General features: G+C 40.0%; 3 protein-coding genes across 5 annotated transcripts; 1 reads left to right on the top strand and 2 right to left on the bottom strand.

Annotated features, from left to right (window-relative positions):
• The first annotated feature begins 2,618 nt into the window (after positions 1-2,618).
• Positions 2,619-5,364, top strand: LOC106603094 (sialidase-3). Of its 3 annotated transcripts, none has more exons than XM_014196300.2 (3): positions 2,619-2,848; positions 3,155-3,310; positions 3,450-5,364. In XM_014196300.2, the coding sequence occupies exons 2-3, from the start codon at positions 3,275-3,277 to the stop codon at positions 4,440-4,442; spliced, it is 1,029 nt and encodes a 342-aa protein (XP_014051775.1). In that variant the 5' UTR covers positions 2,619-2,848; positions 3,155-3,274; the 3' UTR covers positions 4,443-5,364. The 3 variants fall into 3 exon arrangements, with proteins under 3 accessions (XP_014051775.1, XP_014051773.1, XP_014051772.1); XM_014196298.2 differs by having other exon boundaries at positions 2,620-2,852; positions 3,062-3,310; XM_014196297.2 differs by having other exon boundaries at positions 2,621-2,848; positions 3,062-3,310.
• LOC106603095 (WD repeat-containing protein 73) lies at positions 4,612-7,961 on the bottom strand. Its single transcript, XM_014196301.2, has 8 exons — positions 7,832-7,961; positions 7,516-7,583; positions 7,326-7,411; positions 7,135-7,223; positions 6,986-7,053; positions 6,629-6,793; positions 6,141-6,509; positions 4,612-5,989 (listed from the first exon to the last, which is right to left on the bottom strand). The coding sequence occupies exons 1-8, from the start codon at positions 7,936-7,938 to the stop codon at positions 5,751-5,753; spliced, it is 1,191 nt and encodes a 396-aa protein (XP_014051776.1). The 5' UTR covers positions 7,939-7,961; the 3' UTR covers positions 4,612-5,750.
• Positions 7,962-11,003: 3,042 nt separating this feature from the next.
• defbl2 (defensin, beta-like 2) lies at positions 11,004-12,786 on the bottom strand. Its single transcript, XM_045717654.1, has 3 exons — positions 12,346-12,786; positions 11,805-11,916; positions 11,004-11,546 (listed from the first exon to the last, which is right to left on the bottom strand). The coding sequence occupies exons 1-3, from the start codon at positions 12,401-12,403 to the stop codon at positions 11,525-11,527; spliced, it is 192 nt and encodes a 63-aa protein (XP_045573610.1). The 5' UTR covers positions 12,404-12,786; the 3' UTR covers positions 11,004-11,524.
• Between the last annotated feature and the right edge of the window lie 295 nt (positions 12,787-13,081).

The raw sequence follows: 13,081 nt of genomic DNA, 5'->3' as shown, positions 1-13,081 counted from the left end.
CAACGCATGAAGAGTACTGTTACACATATCAATCCAAGTCATTGTAGCGATTTAATTAGAACATCTGGCATGAACTATAAATGTATATGCCTTTCCAATAGACTTTTGATGACATGTTGATTATGTGACTACGGGGTATTGTAGAACCACAGAGTCATTTTACCTCCAGGTGAGGGAAGTCCTCAGCATTGAGTGTCACGTTGCAGAGGCCATTCAATGAAAGCTCAAGTTCCCCCAGGAAGGGGAATTTACCAAAAGGCTCTGAGACAGTCAGAAAGGAAACATGTTTTTTGTTACTTTTCTATTCTGTTCCAATTAAAATGTTTGTCTAGGAGGTTTAATGATGAAAACACATAATTATATGATATGATACCTATGGTTAGACAGTTGGCGGTGACATAAGCAACATTCTCAAAATCCAGTAAATCTACATTTTTTGGGAGGGCTTGCCTGTTTTGCATGTTATTTTGGCATTAATACGTGTCACATATACCTTTGCAAACAATGTAAAAATATATATTTATATCATTGAGTTAATACAAACATGGTCTCTTTTTTGTTTTCTTGAGTCAGGCAGCTCCAAAATGCAGGTGTTTCAGCCTAGCTCAGTGCTTTCTGTGGTGGTGTGGCAAGCCAGCAGAAAATACAGAGCGTTGCACCGTGATTGGCTCAGTGTTTTGTAACTCATGGGGACACTACATCACCACCAAGTCTAAGGGTAGAGCTAGAAAATTCTAGCCCCTTCGGTGCTGCCATAGAGTTAGATTAGAAGTCCCCATCCAAGAAGACTCAAGGTCATTGGACACAGATAAAATTACGGCAAATCACGTTATATGTACAGTAGCTTTGATTGGACTGATCATGTCAACATCATACTTTCAAAATCTTAGCTAGCAGTCATCATCATGAATCAAGTCGACAATCTACTGGCAAATCATTTTTAATCCTTGTCATATGAAGAGAAATAATGAAGAGAAATTATAGATAAAACGTACCGTTGCTTATCGGCCATTGAACATAAACAAGTTGGAAATCGCAAATTCAACAATGAGTGGTTTGGAAGGAATCAGTGATAGTGGCTAACTGCAAGCATTGCAAAGCAATCAGTAGTCTGCTACCCGGTGGAGTGGCTGTGTGGTCCCAAATCTGGGATTAAGGGGCTCTTTTCCAAGTATAAAATTATAAACATTCAACATTGGCCATGCTGTCAATGAAGCATGATTTGTGCTGCGCTCAAAACAACTGTTAACTCTGAACTGCGGAAACTTGACTTCAGTGAGTTCAAGACAACTGGGAAGTCGGGAATAAACGAGCTCTGACTGGGAAAATACAACTCATCCAACTCGGAATTGTAAATCCAGCCTCTTTCTAGAGCTACAACCTGAAGATCATGACGTCATCATGATTCGACCATGTTTTTTTCTGAGTTCCCAGTAGTTTTGAAAGCATTTTTTATGCTGCTGCATAAATGATGTAATATGCCAGGGAGATATGTATGCTGTAGCTAAAAAAAGTAATACTAAGTGAATGTTGTAAGATGTTAGTAGCCCATGTTCCTCACCCTAATAATTTGGTCTATTTACCCCTCTTAATTTAGCCTACTTTTCTGACTTGGTGGTGCACATGTAGCCTATAACCTGTTTTAGAGAAATGTAATCATCGAAAATGGTAAGAGCTTTCGATAACGAGGTCAGGGCAGGCTGAATGGTCAGGTAGGCGGGCTGTGTCAGGGCAGGCAAGAGGTCAGAACCGGGAGGACTAGAAAACAAGACTGTGAAAAAACAGGAGCTCGGAAAAACACGCTGGTAAGCAAGACAAGACAAACTGGCAACAGACAAACAGAGAACACAGGAATAAATACACTGGGAAGATGGGTGACTCCTGGAGGGGGGGTGGAGACAATCACAAAGACAGGTGAAACAGATCAGGGTGTGACACTTTCATTGTCTGCTTGTATGCCCCCTTTGTTTATCCTACAGTTCTGACTTGGTGTACAGGTAGAACTCTGTAAGAACGGCCCATGTTCAGAATTCTGTAACTGTACATTTCAAAAGTGATGAACAAATAGTTATATTGACTATGTCCGTCCTAGCTCGCTCATTAATGTCTTATTCGAAATTACGGGTTGCCTCTTATCAGCTTGTCGTCTCCTTATGTCATAGTTTGTACATCTCAATTGTCATTAGAAACCACATTTGTTTAAGCAAGTCAGCCATCAGCTATGTTTTTTTAAAAGGCAGTAAATGAGGCTGAATGAACTGTTTTGTTGACAGGCAAGGCTCCGCTGAGAGCCAGGTGTTGAAGTGATAAGACGTTGGGACTGTTGTTGGGACAGCTTTATGTCGGCCCTAACAGTTTGTGGGCACCGTTTGTCACCGTTATAGTGCAATTAATTTATTGTTTAGTGTTGTGTAGTGGCTTTGTTGGCATGCATCCCACTTCCAACCCATACTAAAATCGCCTCTGAGTAGGCAACCTATGTTTGTCGTGAGCTGTACTGGTTAAATATATACACAACTTACTTCCCGATGTTACTTTCTCTCCCATAACTAACCAACCAGATATCAAAAAATAAAATACCCTTTTCACGATATGGGAATTTGTAGGTATCCTAGCAACACGCTAGTACCACATTCCCACCAGCGGTCGGCGGTACTAGACAATAGTTCTTGGTCTTTTGCTGCGCTACTGACTTCACACAGCACAACGGATGAGCCAACTACGCTTCTATTTCACGACACTCTTCCAAATTAGCCAACAAATTGTTTTAGAGATAGCTAAGCTATGACCGTTTTAACTGGGTCTCACGACACAACGGTGTGATTTGTAGCCTAAAAAAACAGCTCCCGTAAGTATGTGTTTTGACTAATTTCGACGTAGTACTAGCCTATCTTTTTGCATGTTGTTTATCATTTTTCTTGAACGTCAGCTGTCGTGAAATACGAGCGTAACGTTAGCCGATTAAACTGAGAAACAGTGTTTTCATGTCCAGGCAGGGAATATTGTGAAATTTGTGTCTAAGGTGATTTGTCATGTGTGTAAGTAATCCCTCTGTTTGCAGGAACCAGGACATTTAGCTATGGGGAATACCTCATCAAGGAGTTATTTCCAAGGAATCAAAATGCAACCTGATAAAACGACTCTGTTCAAACAGGAGCAAACTGGGACGACATACAGAATCCCGGCTCTCATCTACCTAAAAGAGAGTCAGACATTCCTTGCCTTTGCAGAAAAGCGTACTTCCCCTAGTGACAGTGATGCAAAAATTATTGTTATGAGGAGAGGCACTCAACAAAATGGATCCACTCAGGTAAATGTCGACATCAAATCTAAACACATCATAGTCATAATACACAGTTGAAGGTTTTCATGTTTAATTTAGTTGAGTTACTTTCTTAATTTTTTTTTGTTATTGATGATTGTTTCAATACTTTCACCTTGTTCCCCAGTGGTCAGAATCCCAGGAGCTGTTATCAGCATGTTTACCAGACCACCGCACCATGAACCCCTGCCCAGTGTATGAAAAGAATACCAAGACTATATTCCTCTTTTTCATCTGCATTTTGGGGAACACTCCAGAGCACCATCAGATCTGGACAGGCAAGAATAAGGCCCACTTGTGTTACATCACCAGTAATGATGAGGGCCAGAGCTGGAGCCAGACAAAGGACTTGACAGAGAGTGTGATTGGCAAAACGGTCAGAAGGTGGGCTACGTTTGCTGTGGGACCAGGCCATGGCATTCAAATGGAGAATGGAAGATTGATCATTCCTACCTATGCCTATTATATCCACTTCAAATGCTTCTCCTTCCCCTTCCCCTTCACGGTACAGCCACATGCTTTCTCAATATACAGTGACGACTTCGGTCAGACATGGCAAATGGGCAGGATGCTTCAAAGAAAGTCCTGTGAATGTGAGATGGCAGAGATCATAGACCACGAGGGCAGCAGTCACGTGTACTGCAATGCCCGCCATAGAGGTCACAGAGTGGAAGCTTTGAGTGAGAGCAGTGGGGTTTACTTTGACAAGCCCCGCTTGGCTCCAAGGTTAGTGGAGCCAGGTCTTGGTGGTTGCCAAGGCAGTGTGATTGGCTTCCCTGCCCCTGAGCAAGGTGAAGAGGGTATGGGTGGTACCACATCACCACTGGCCTCAGACACACAAACCTGGCTACTCTTCACCCACCCGACCAATAAGAGGAATAGGAAAGACTTGGGAGTGTATTTGAACCGTTCCCCACTGCACACGTCAGGTTGGGACCGGCCCTGGATCGTCCACAGTGGACCCAGTGGCTACTCAGACCTGGCCTACAGTGAGGACACTGAGCACTTTGCTTGCCTGATGGAATGTGGCGAGAATAGTGAGCTTGAACAGATTGCCTTTGTGTCTTTTCCCCTCAGTGATGTCATGCAGACCGTTGATGAGAAAGGAAATACCTTCTAGTTTTTGTTGTGGGGTTTTTATTTCAGTATTACACTCCAATTCCAATCAGATTCAGTGGTCAGTAGAGGCACACGATCATCTTTATCCTCAATTTATATAAAAAATAAGCAATCTGACAATGAAACATTTATATCAAAGTTGTTTTGTGTAAAAAAGGCAACTGACACAATTTATTGAAATGCGATCATAGTTAGATCAAATGTAATATAATATGTAGATGTGATCATTTTATGAAGTCTGAATGTATGGACTGCAATGCATGCTGTCATCGGATGCTAATCTCTAAGCAGTGGTCTATTTAAATGGCATACTTTTACTTGCAGTTGTACAATGTAACTCCTTTCACCTCAATGTAGAGTCATGCAATTCCTTATGTTTGCCAAGCACACTTTGAAGACAACCACCCACAAGCCTCTGCTCCTCAGGCGTTAATTTAAGTCATGCGCCCCATTGAATGAACAGACATCCCTGTATCATCAAGTGCATGCTCATCTACTGTGACTCATCTGTTCAAACTGCATTGGTTTCCTAAACCCACACTCCATTCCTGTCTTTAAGCACTTTATATCTTATGTTGGACAGTTCACAAACAGTCCTCATAGCACTGTAAATGTATGACTAGTTAAGTTGTAAATGTTTTTTTTTGTTAAATGTATGTTGTTCAGACCCTATGTAATGCACTGACAGTGAGCCTCTCTGTAGTGCCTGCTAATGCACAGGTGATAACTCCAATGTGCAAAATTAATTGAATATGTTCCTTATCTCTAAATGATGCTACAATAGTAGTCCTGCCTCAACTACCTCCACATTACTATCCTGCCTGCATCTGTGGCTATGCAGAAGATGCATTAAAACATTGTTAATCATTCATGTGAATGGCATGCAGTGCTCTCTTTTGAAAATAAAATGTAAAAAAATCTAACAGGCTGTGTTTATCTTTTTGATTGACATATTGTGAGCGAAGAAAACGCGATGCAAGTGATACTGCCGTCCACCTTTAGGTTCATTGTCCAGGGTTTGTCTTATTTATCAGGTACATGAAGAGATCAGTTTAATGAAAATGTTATCAAATGTCTCTTACAAAATATAATAGTACAAACTCAGAATACCCCTTCCATGTAAATGTGTGTACAGTATGGGAATAACAACTACTCATAAGGATGGGAAGACGAACAAGTGTCATTTTCATGTCATCTTATCACAAATAGTGCTTTACATATTCCTTACATAATGAAAAGAACATGTAGACTTCAGGCAAGGTCCAAAGCTGGATAATGATTAACATTGAGCTGTAAGTGTGTTTGAATGTCAACAGCTGGCAGTGGCTTTGTCGACCCAGTCCCATACATGCACAGACCCGTCTACAGCAGCAGAGAGGACAGTCCTGGGTCGACTTGGATGCCAAACATGAGTGGTGACCACAGCTGATGAAGTGTCAAACTGATCATCGGACATCATGTGACCTCGGTGGATAAAAAGAGGCTGGAATTCCATCAACTCTGGCCTCCAAGAGGCAGTGTCGTAGATTTGCACCATTCCATCAAAACCTAGAAGGGAAGACAAATGCAATGGAAAAGTTATGTATTACAAGAGCCTTCAATTGGAATGTGCATTTAGAAAGCAAGAAACGACTTTGTACTATCCATAAGACATGAATTAATCACATAAAGCAGGATGAAGCAGTGACATTTTGCTCACCTGACACAGCAAGACAGTTGTCTAAAGCAGGCGCCCATGTCACCTTCATGAAGTCATCACCAGTAGTTTTCCTTTGAACATGAAGCTGGGCTTGACACAAGGGGGCTCTTAGGTCCCTTAGATCAGACACAACCACTTGGCAGGAGGTGGAGAGCCGTGCTACACTACAGGAGGATGGGTCTAATGAGGACAGGTCTGTCTTAACACCCATACACCAGTGGGCACCCTCTCTCCCTCCAGCTGGGTTATTCTGAAGAGCGGAAGGCTTCCGTGTGTCCCCCACATACAGGTCACCATTGCAGGCACAAGCGACAAATACACTGCCACTCACAAATTGCAGGGAGCTTAGTAAATCTGGAATGTCCTTCCCTGAGATGGAAGGAAAAAAGATATCCATGACTGTTATACACGTACACCAACATTATACTCTATAGGAAATTAGAGTTGCCTAGAATGCTTCAGTGTCACTATATAAAACGGGTTATTACCCAGAGAGTAGAGTGGCTTCCCTGACGTCAGCTCAGTCAGTTGAATATCGCTGATCTGAGAGCCATGAAGAACACATGGGGCTCCAGTTAACCCAGGGGCTATTTTGACACCTTTATCTGATGATGCACTCTTCAGTTGTAAAACTCCTGTCCTCTTTATGACATCTATCATTTGAAGACAAATCACACAACAGAAATAAGATTTCAATGTGGGTAAAACCGATGCTGACCGGGGCCTAATCAGGTTGTAAATCATCATTTGAATGTGCAGTATAAAGTGGAGAGTAGATAGGAACTGCAGTCTGATTATACTGTAATACACAGAAAAGGAGACAAGGAAACAGTAGGTCTACTCACCACAATCGTCTCCTCCTAAGTCCCACACCTGGAGATTGGAGTTGAAGCCATCATTGGTAACGACACACCTTAACAAGAAACAACAGTTTGAAGATGAAAGCTCACGGCAACAGAAATAAGTTACATAATCAATGGCTACTATGATATACCTTGTTCCTGGAATGTGTTTGAGGCCATGAATGGAGCCATCTGAGAAACCTCCATGGACCACTTTGAAATCTCGCTCTGCACAAAGACCCTGCCCACATTGAATAGACACATTGGTAGTCAGTGACGTTCCAATACATAATTGATATCTTGAAACGTTTTGTTTCATGCTTTAATCATTTCAATCCATTACCTGATTTTCATCAGCGAAAAGTTTCAGTGGCAAAAGCAACTCTAAAATTTCATTTTTATCTGAACTGTAACCTGCAACACATATAGCTGTGGGATAAAGACAAAAAGTCATTTAAACACAATCAATGTGGTTGGTTATAATCAAAACGTACTATAGCCTTGCAAAATGTGACAATTATGAATAGGCCTACTTTTTTCTGATGTCCATTCAATTACTCTTGTAGGATGTTCAAGTTGATACTCGTGAATATTATTGTATCTGAAAGAGAACTACGTGTGTAAGGTGAACTCGGTTTAGAGCAGGTGCAGCACATTTAATAAGAAAAGCAGCAAGTATGTACTGTTAGAAATATTCTAGTCTTATCTGCAACGTCCTAAAACATTCCGCCTGTGAATGTACCCCTATTGTTTTCCCACAGAGACACGTGAAGCATGATTTAAGCAACTTAAATATATCAAGGAAGTCTCAACTCACTTTTATTAGTTCACAAAAGAATTCGTACTTACATTTTCAAAGACTCGATAAACCAGTCATCAAATTCATTCTCAACCGAAGAGGATTCACCCATCTCGTCCGCCGCTAAACAATTTATGTACCTTCGCCTGTATTTCATTTGTAGCAGATAAGCAGCGGTGTTGCCACCTAGCGGATTGGAGTGTAGATCAGAGCAACTCTCTGTAATGTGCATACAGTCAAAGAGTGGGCCAAGTCCACCAACCAAAACATAAACAATGAAGCAAATACATCCATCCCATTACATTTTCACATGCAAACAGCACTTAATTTAATATTTAATATGACAGTAAAAACATAAGAATGTTTTTACTGCTGCTCTTGAATTATTTGTTACTTTTATTTCTTGTTTTTTTTTAGGTATTTTTCTTTAAAAAATAACTGCATTGTTGGTTAAGTGCTTGTAAGTTAACATTTCACTGTAAGGTCTACACCTGCTGTAACCGAGCTACAGGTTAGCTATCTGCAGAGATACAGGTTAGCTACAGGTTAGCTATCTACAGAGATACAGGTTAGCTACAGGTTAGCTATCTGCAGAGATACAGGTTAGCTACAGGTTAGCTATCTGCAGAGATACAGGTTAGCTATCTACAGAGATACAGGTTAGCTACAGGTTAGCTATCTGCAGAGATACAGGTTAGCTACAGGTTAGCTATCTGCAGAGATACAGGTTAGCAATAGGTTAGCTATCTGCAGAGATACAGGTTAGCTACAGGTTAGCTATCTACAGAGATACAGGTTAGCTACAGGTTAGCTATCTGCAGAGATACAGGTTAGCTACAGGTTAGCTATCTGCAGAGATACAGGTTAGCTATCTGCAGAGATACAGGTTAGCTATCTACAGAGATACAGGTTAGCTACAGGTTAGCTATCTGCAGAGATACAGGTTAGCTATAGGTTAGCTATCTGCAGAGATACAGGTTAGCAATAGGTTAGCTATCTGCAGAGATACAGGTTAGCTACAGGTTAGCTATCTACAGAGATACAGGTTAGCTACAGGTTAGCTATCTGCAGAGATACAGGTTAGCTATAGGTTAGCTATCTGCAGAGATACAGGTTAGCTACAGGCTAGCTATCTGCAGAGATACAGGTTAGCAATAGGTTAGCTATCTGCAGAGATAAGGCCATGAACAGTCATGACATGGAGGTAGGTTTGTTCTGCCAGCCTGTTTGTTCTGCCAGCCAAGAAAGTGAGTATTTTTGACTCACTTTCAAAGCAAAGCATGCATTTAATTATCTACCCATAATTTAATCTTACTCTTTAATGATAATTATTTTAACACACATCAAACAGTACAGTACTAAAGACAAAAATATTAAAAGTTACACCGTGTTGTTCCAGAAAAGAGCATTCATGATTCTGTTAAACAACGTCCAACTCAGCACAATTATTCTTAATTTCAAATAGAGTAGGGTATTTGTTAAAGTCTCTTTTCAAAAGAAAAAGTTTCAGTTTATGAAAATAAAGTACTACTGAATAACATCAGAAACACACCCTGTTCACTCCCCCTAAATTGCTGGGCTAAACCAGCTGGTGTAAGGTCTGTGTGGTTTGCTGTGATATAACTGTGACGATAGAAAGCCTCATGTAAACAGATTTGTGGGGTTTACTCCATTGTGGTAGTGTCACGCTGTGCTGACTGAATAGCAGAGGTACAAAGATAGAATGATAGACGAAGAATACAAAGCAGTGCACAAAGCAGTGGCACTTGTTTACAGATAACATCCACGCCTTTAACCTCTACTGCACCAGGCCAGTCACAAGCCGTATCTTCCAGTGGTGTAAAGTACTTAAGTAAAAATACATTAAAGTACTACTTACGTAGTTTTTTGGGGTATCTGTACTTTACTATTTATTTTTGCCAACTATTACTTTTACTTCACTACATTCCTAAAGAAATTAATGTGCTTTATACTCCATACATTTTCCCTGACACCCAAAAGTACTCGTTACATTTTGAATGCTTAGCAGGACAGGAAAATGGTCCAATTCACAAACTTATCAAGAGGACATCCCTGGTCATTCCTACTGCCTCTGATCTGGCGGACTCACTTAAGACATGCTTAGTTTGCAAATCATTTCTGAGTGTTGGAGTGTGCCCCTGGCTATCCATCAATAACATTTAAAAATAAAATGGTGCCATCTGGTTTGCTTAATACAAGGAATTTGAAACAATTTATACTTTTACTTTTAATACTTAAGTATATTTTAGCAGTTCCATTTGCTTTTCATACCTAAGTATATTTAAAACCAAATACTTTTTTACTTTTACTCAAGTAGTATTTTACTGGGTGACTCACTTTTACTTGAGTCATTTTCTATTAAGGTATCTTTACTTTTACTCAAGTATAGCAATTGAGAACTTTTTCCAGCACTGATATCTTCAGTGACATCTATAAGTCCATAAGCGGTTGTTACTAGTTAAAGCACTGAGTAGCCATCAATTAGAATTTTGTGGGAAGTTTTATACAATTTGGTGACGTATTACTATTTGTGAATTGGTCGCAATATATTTGTACTATACCGAAAGGTGACCTGGTCCAAGATAGCAGCAGGTAAACAAGTCTAGAGGCTACTGTACATCTGTAGTGTCTGCGATATTAGCCATCCCACTAAAAGGGCAGTGCTTTGGCATTGTAATAAATTGTCATATAACATAGTATAATGGCCTATGACAGAGTTATGCCATAGAATATGCCAAACAAACATATTCATACATAGAACGACTGGTGAGATGACATAAACATGAGCGTGAATTATTACACTTCATTCACAAAAGAACCATTCCACCACAGCTGCTGGCTGGCTGGCTGGCTGGCTGCTATTGGGGTCAGTCACTTGACTGTCATTGTCCCCTCGTTGTACAAAGCACACCAGTTATTTGTAGAAAGTTTAAAAAAAATAAAGGAAACTATTTTTTTGTCTTCATTGATTCAACCACTGTTCAGAGTACATGCGTCTATCTATATATCTTATATCTTTCCTTCCATGACAATGTTATTGACTAACAGCATTGCATCAGTCAAAGGATGTAAAACGAAAGCACCTGATACACCCTTTATTATTGACTTATCATCAGTTCTGGTCAACAGAGTGGAATCTATCATCTAACGTTATATCATTAAAATACCTGATATTTTGAATAAAAAACAAAACAACAAATAAAGTATTATTATGCCTTTATTGTCAGTCAACCACTCATTTCCAAAGCGCATATCCACTGTTTGAAAATGCATTAATAATAGCTATGGAAATAATTTCACTGTGGACTATAAGATTGAGCGGACAGTATTTTAGAGAGGATTTCAGTACTTTGAGTGTTGCTTTTCAAATTAACTCTATTTTAGTTGCATTACCATGTATCATGTTCCATGTACTGTAATGAAAGCAGTCACAACTACATGCTTTCAGATACACATATTCAGGTTCCAAAATACTGTCAATTGATCTTGACATCATCTGAAATTTCCACAAACATTGTCATTGTCGTTTACCATAAGGCTTGCAATTTGTTCACAGTAGGCTTTATCCAAAGGAGTCTCCAAGATTAGTTCCATAGGTGCCACCATGATCATCTATTTCTATGCAAGAGCAGTGTACCCCTTTCAATCCAAGCCATGTCAAAAAGGCAGACCAGTCCTCAGCCTGTGATGTCCTGCTGCAGGTATGAGACTGTCAGTCACTGCTAAAACCGCACAGCACAGCACCTGCAAATAATGAACAAAAACACAGTGAGGGCTTGTGCAAAAAGTCCTCTCAGATACTTCTTAGCTGACAGAACTCAACAGAATTTGAAGGATCAGGAAATAGCACAAAAACGTGTTACATCAGAACAGCAAAAATCCAACATACTACTGTTATTGTGGATGTCTGACAATGCTGATCAGACACCACCAAGGTCTCTTAGACAATATACATGATACAAAACGTTACATGTGTACATTTCAAATAGATCATTCATGTACCTGTATCTGCGAGGACAACCATGGTGTCCAACAATATATTCTTGGGCATAACAGAACCGTCTGCAGAGTCCTCTATAACCACACGTCCAATATTGCATCTCTGCATCATCAGCTGTTAGAACAGTAAAACCATCATGGAATAAGTAGCAGAAGAACTTTTCAACTATATATACTACATATACAATTTTCGTCATTTGCTAATGACTAGAATACCTTCACATCAAATGTTCATCTGATCAAATCAGGAACTGTTATTATATTAGCTTTGATGTTGATCAATCAATGTTAACAGTATAACTGATGTCAAGCTAAAACACTAACATTGAAGATCACACATTTACTGTATGATCTGTATAATAAGGCATTTGCAATAATGTCTTTAATGGTAAAATAACTCCGAAAGCATATCAACTGTTAGGAATTCCGTTTCATTTCTCCCCAATACACATCAGAAAATACACTAATATAATCCCATTTTACAGGTATGATGCACACCTGCACCACGACATAACAAAGCCAAGGTACTGTATCCACTGCTTACCCTCAACAGCTGAGAGCATCAGGAGAAGTACAAGGACAACCAGGCCCAATCCCTTCATGTTTTGGCACTGCTAAGTTCTCAGGCAAATGCAATTTCCAGGGCTGATGCTGCATTTATACAACATTTCACCCCAGGGGGAGGAGTCGATGGGCACTGCCCAAATCACAATTGCAGAGTATTATTGAAAGAAAGGTGTTTTTGGGGGTTAAAATGGGTACTATATCCTTACAGAACACATCAGGTGCAGGTTCTTGGAAATGTGGGGCTGTTTTTGTTACTTTTTGTTACTTTGTTACTAGGGAAATGTTTCTGACTATATGGGCAGAACAACATTGTGGAATCTATCCTATGATAGAGTCCAGCATGTCCAGCATAGATTAAGAATGAATTGAATTACCAAATACTTTTTCTCAAAATTTGTGAGACATGAGGAGAGGCAAATTTGGCCTTTTGTTTAGTACCTGACGCAATTTACTTGTACTTACATAAACCTCTATGACTGGACAGCTGCAGCATAGTCCAGCAAAGTGAGTCAGAAGAAGAATGAGCAAAACTACCACCACAAACGATTCCCTCAAAAGAATGAGGTCGCCAAGTCAGATCACACAGTTTAAGGTGACTCAATCATCTATTTAATTAGAAACAAACCAACCACTCATCCAGCCGTCTGTCTTTTCCATGGGGTTTCAGTGCATACCGCTCTGCCCAGGTCTAAATATGGCAGTCGTTTTTGTGA

Source organism: Salmo salar, chromosome ssa04 (assembly GCF_905237065.1).
Source record: "Salmo salar chromosome ssa04, Ssal_v3.1, whole genome shotgun sequence".
Lineage (NCBI taxonomy): Eukaryota > Metazoa > Chordata > Actinopteri > Salmoniformes > Salmonidae > Salmo > Salmo salar.
The sequence above is the reverse complement of the archived record's forward strand: the minus strand, read 5'-3'. Positions and strand labels throughout refer to the sequence as shown.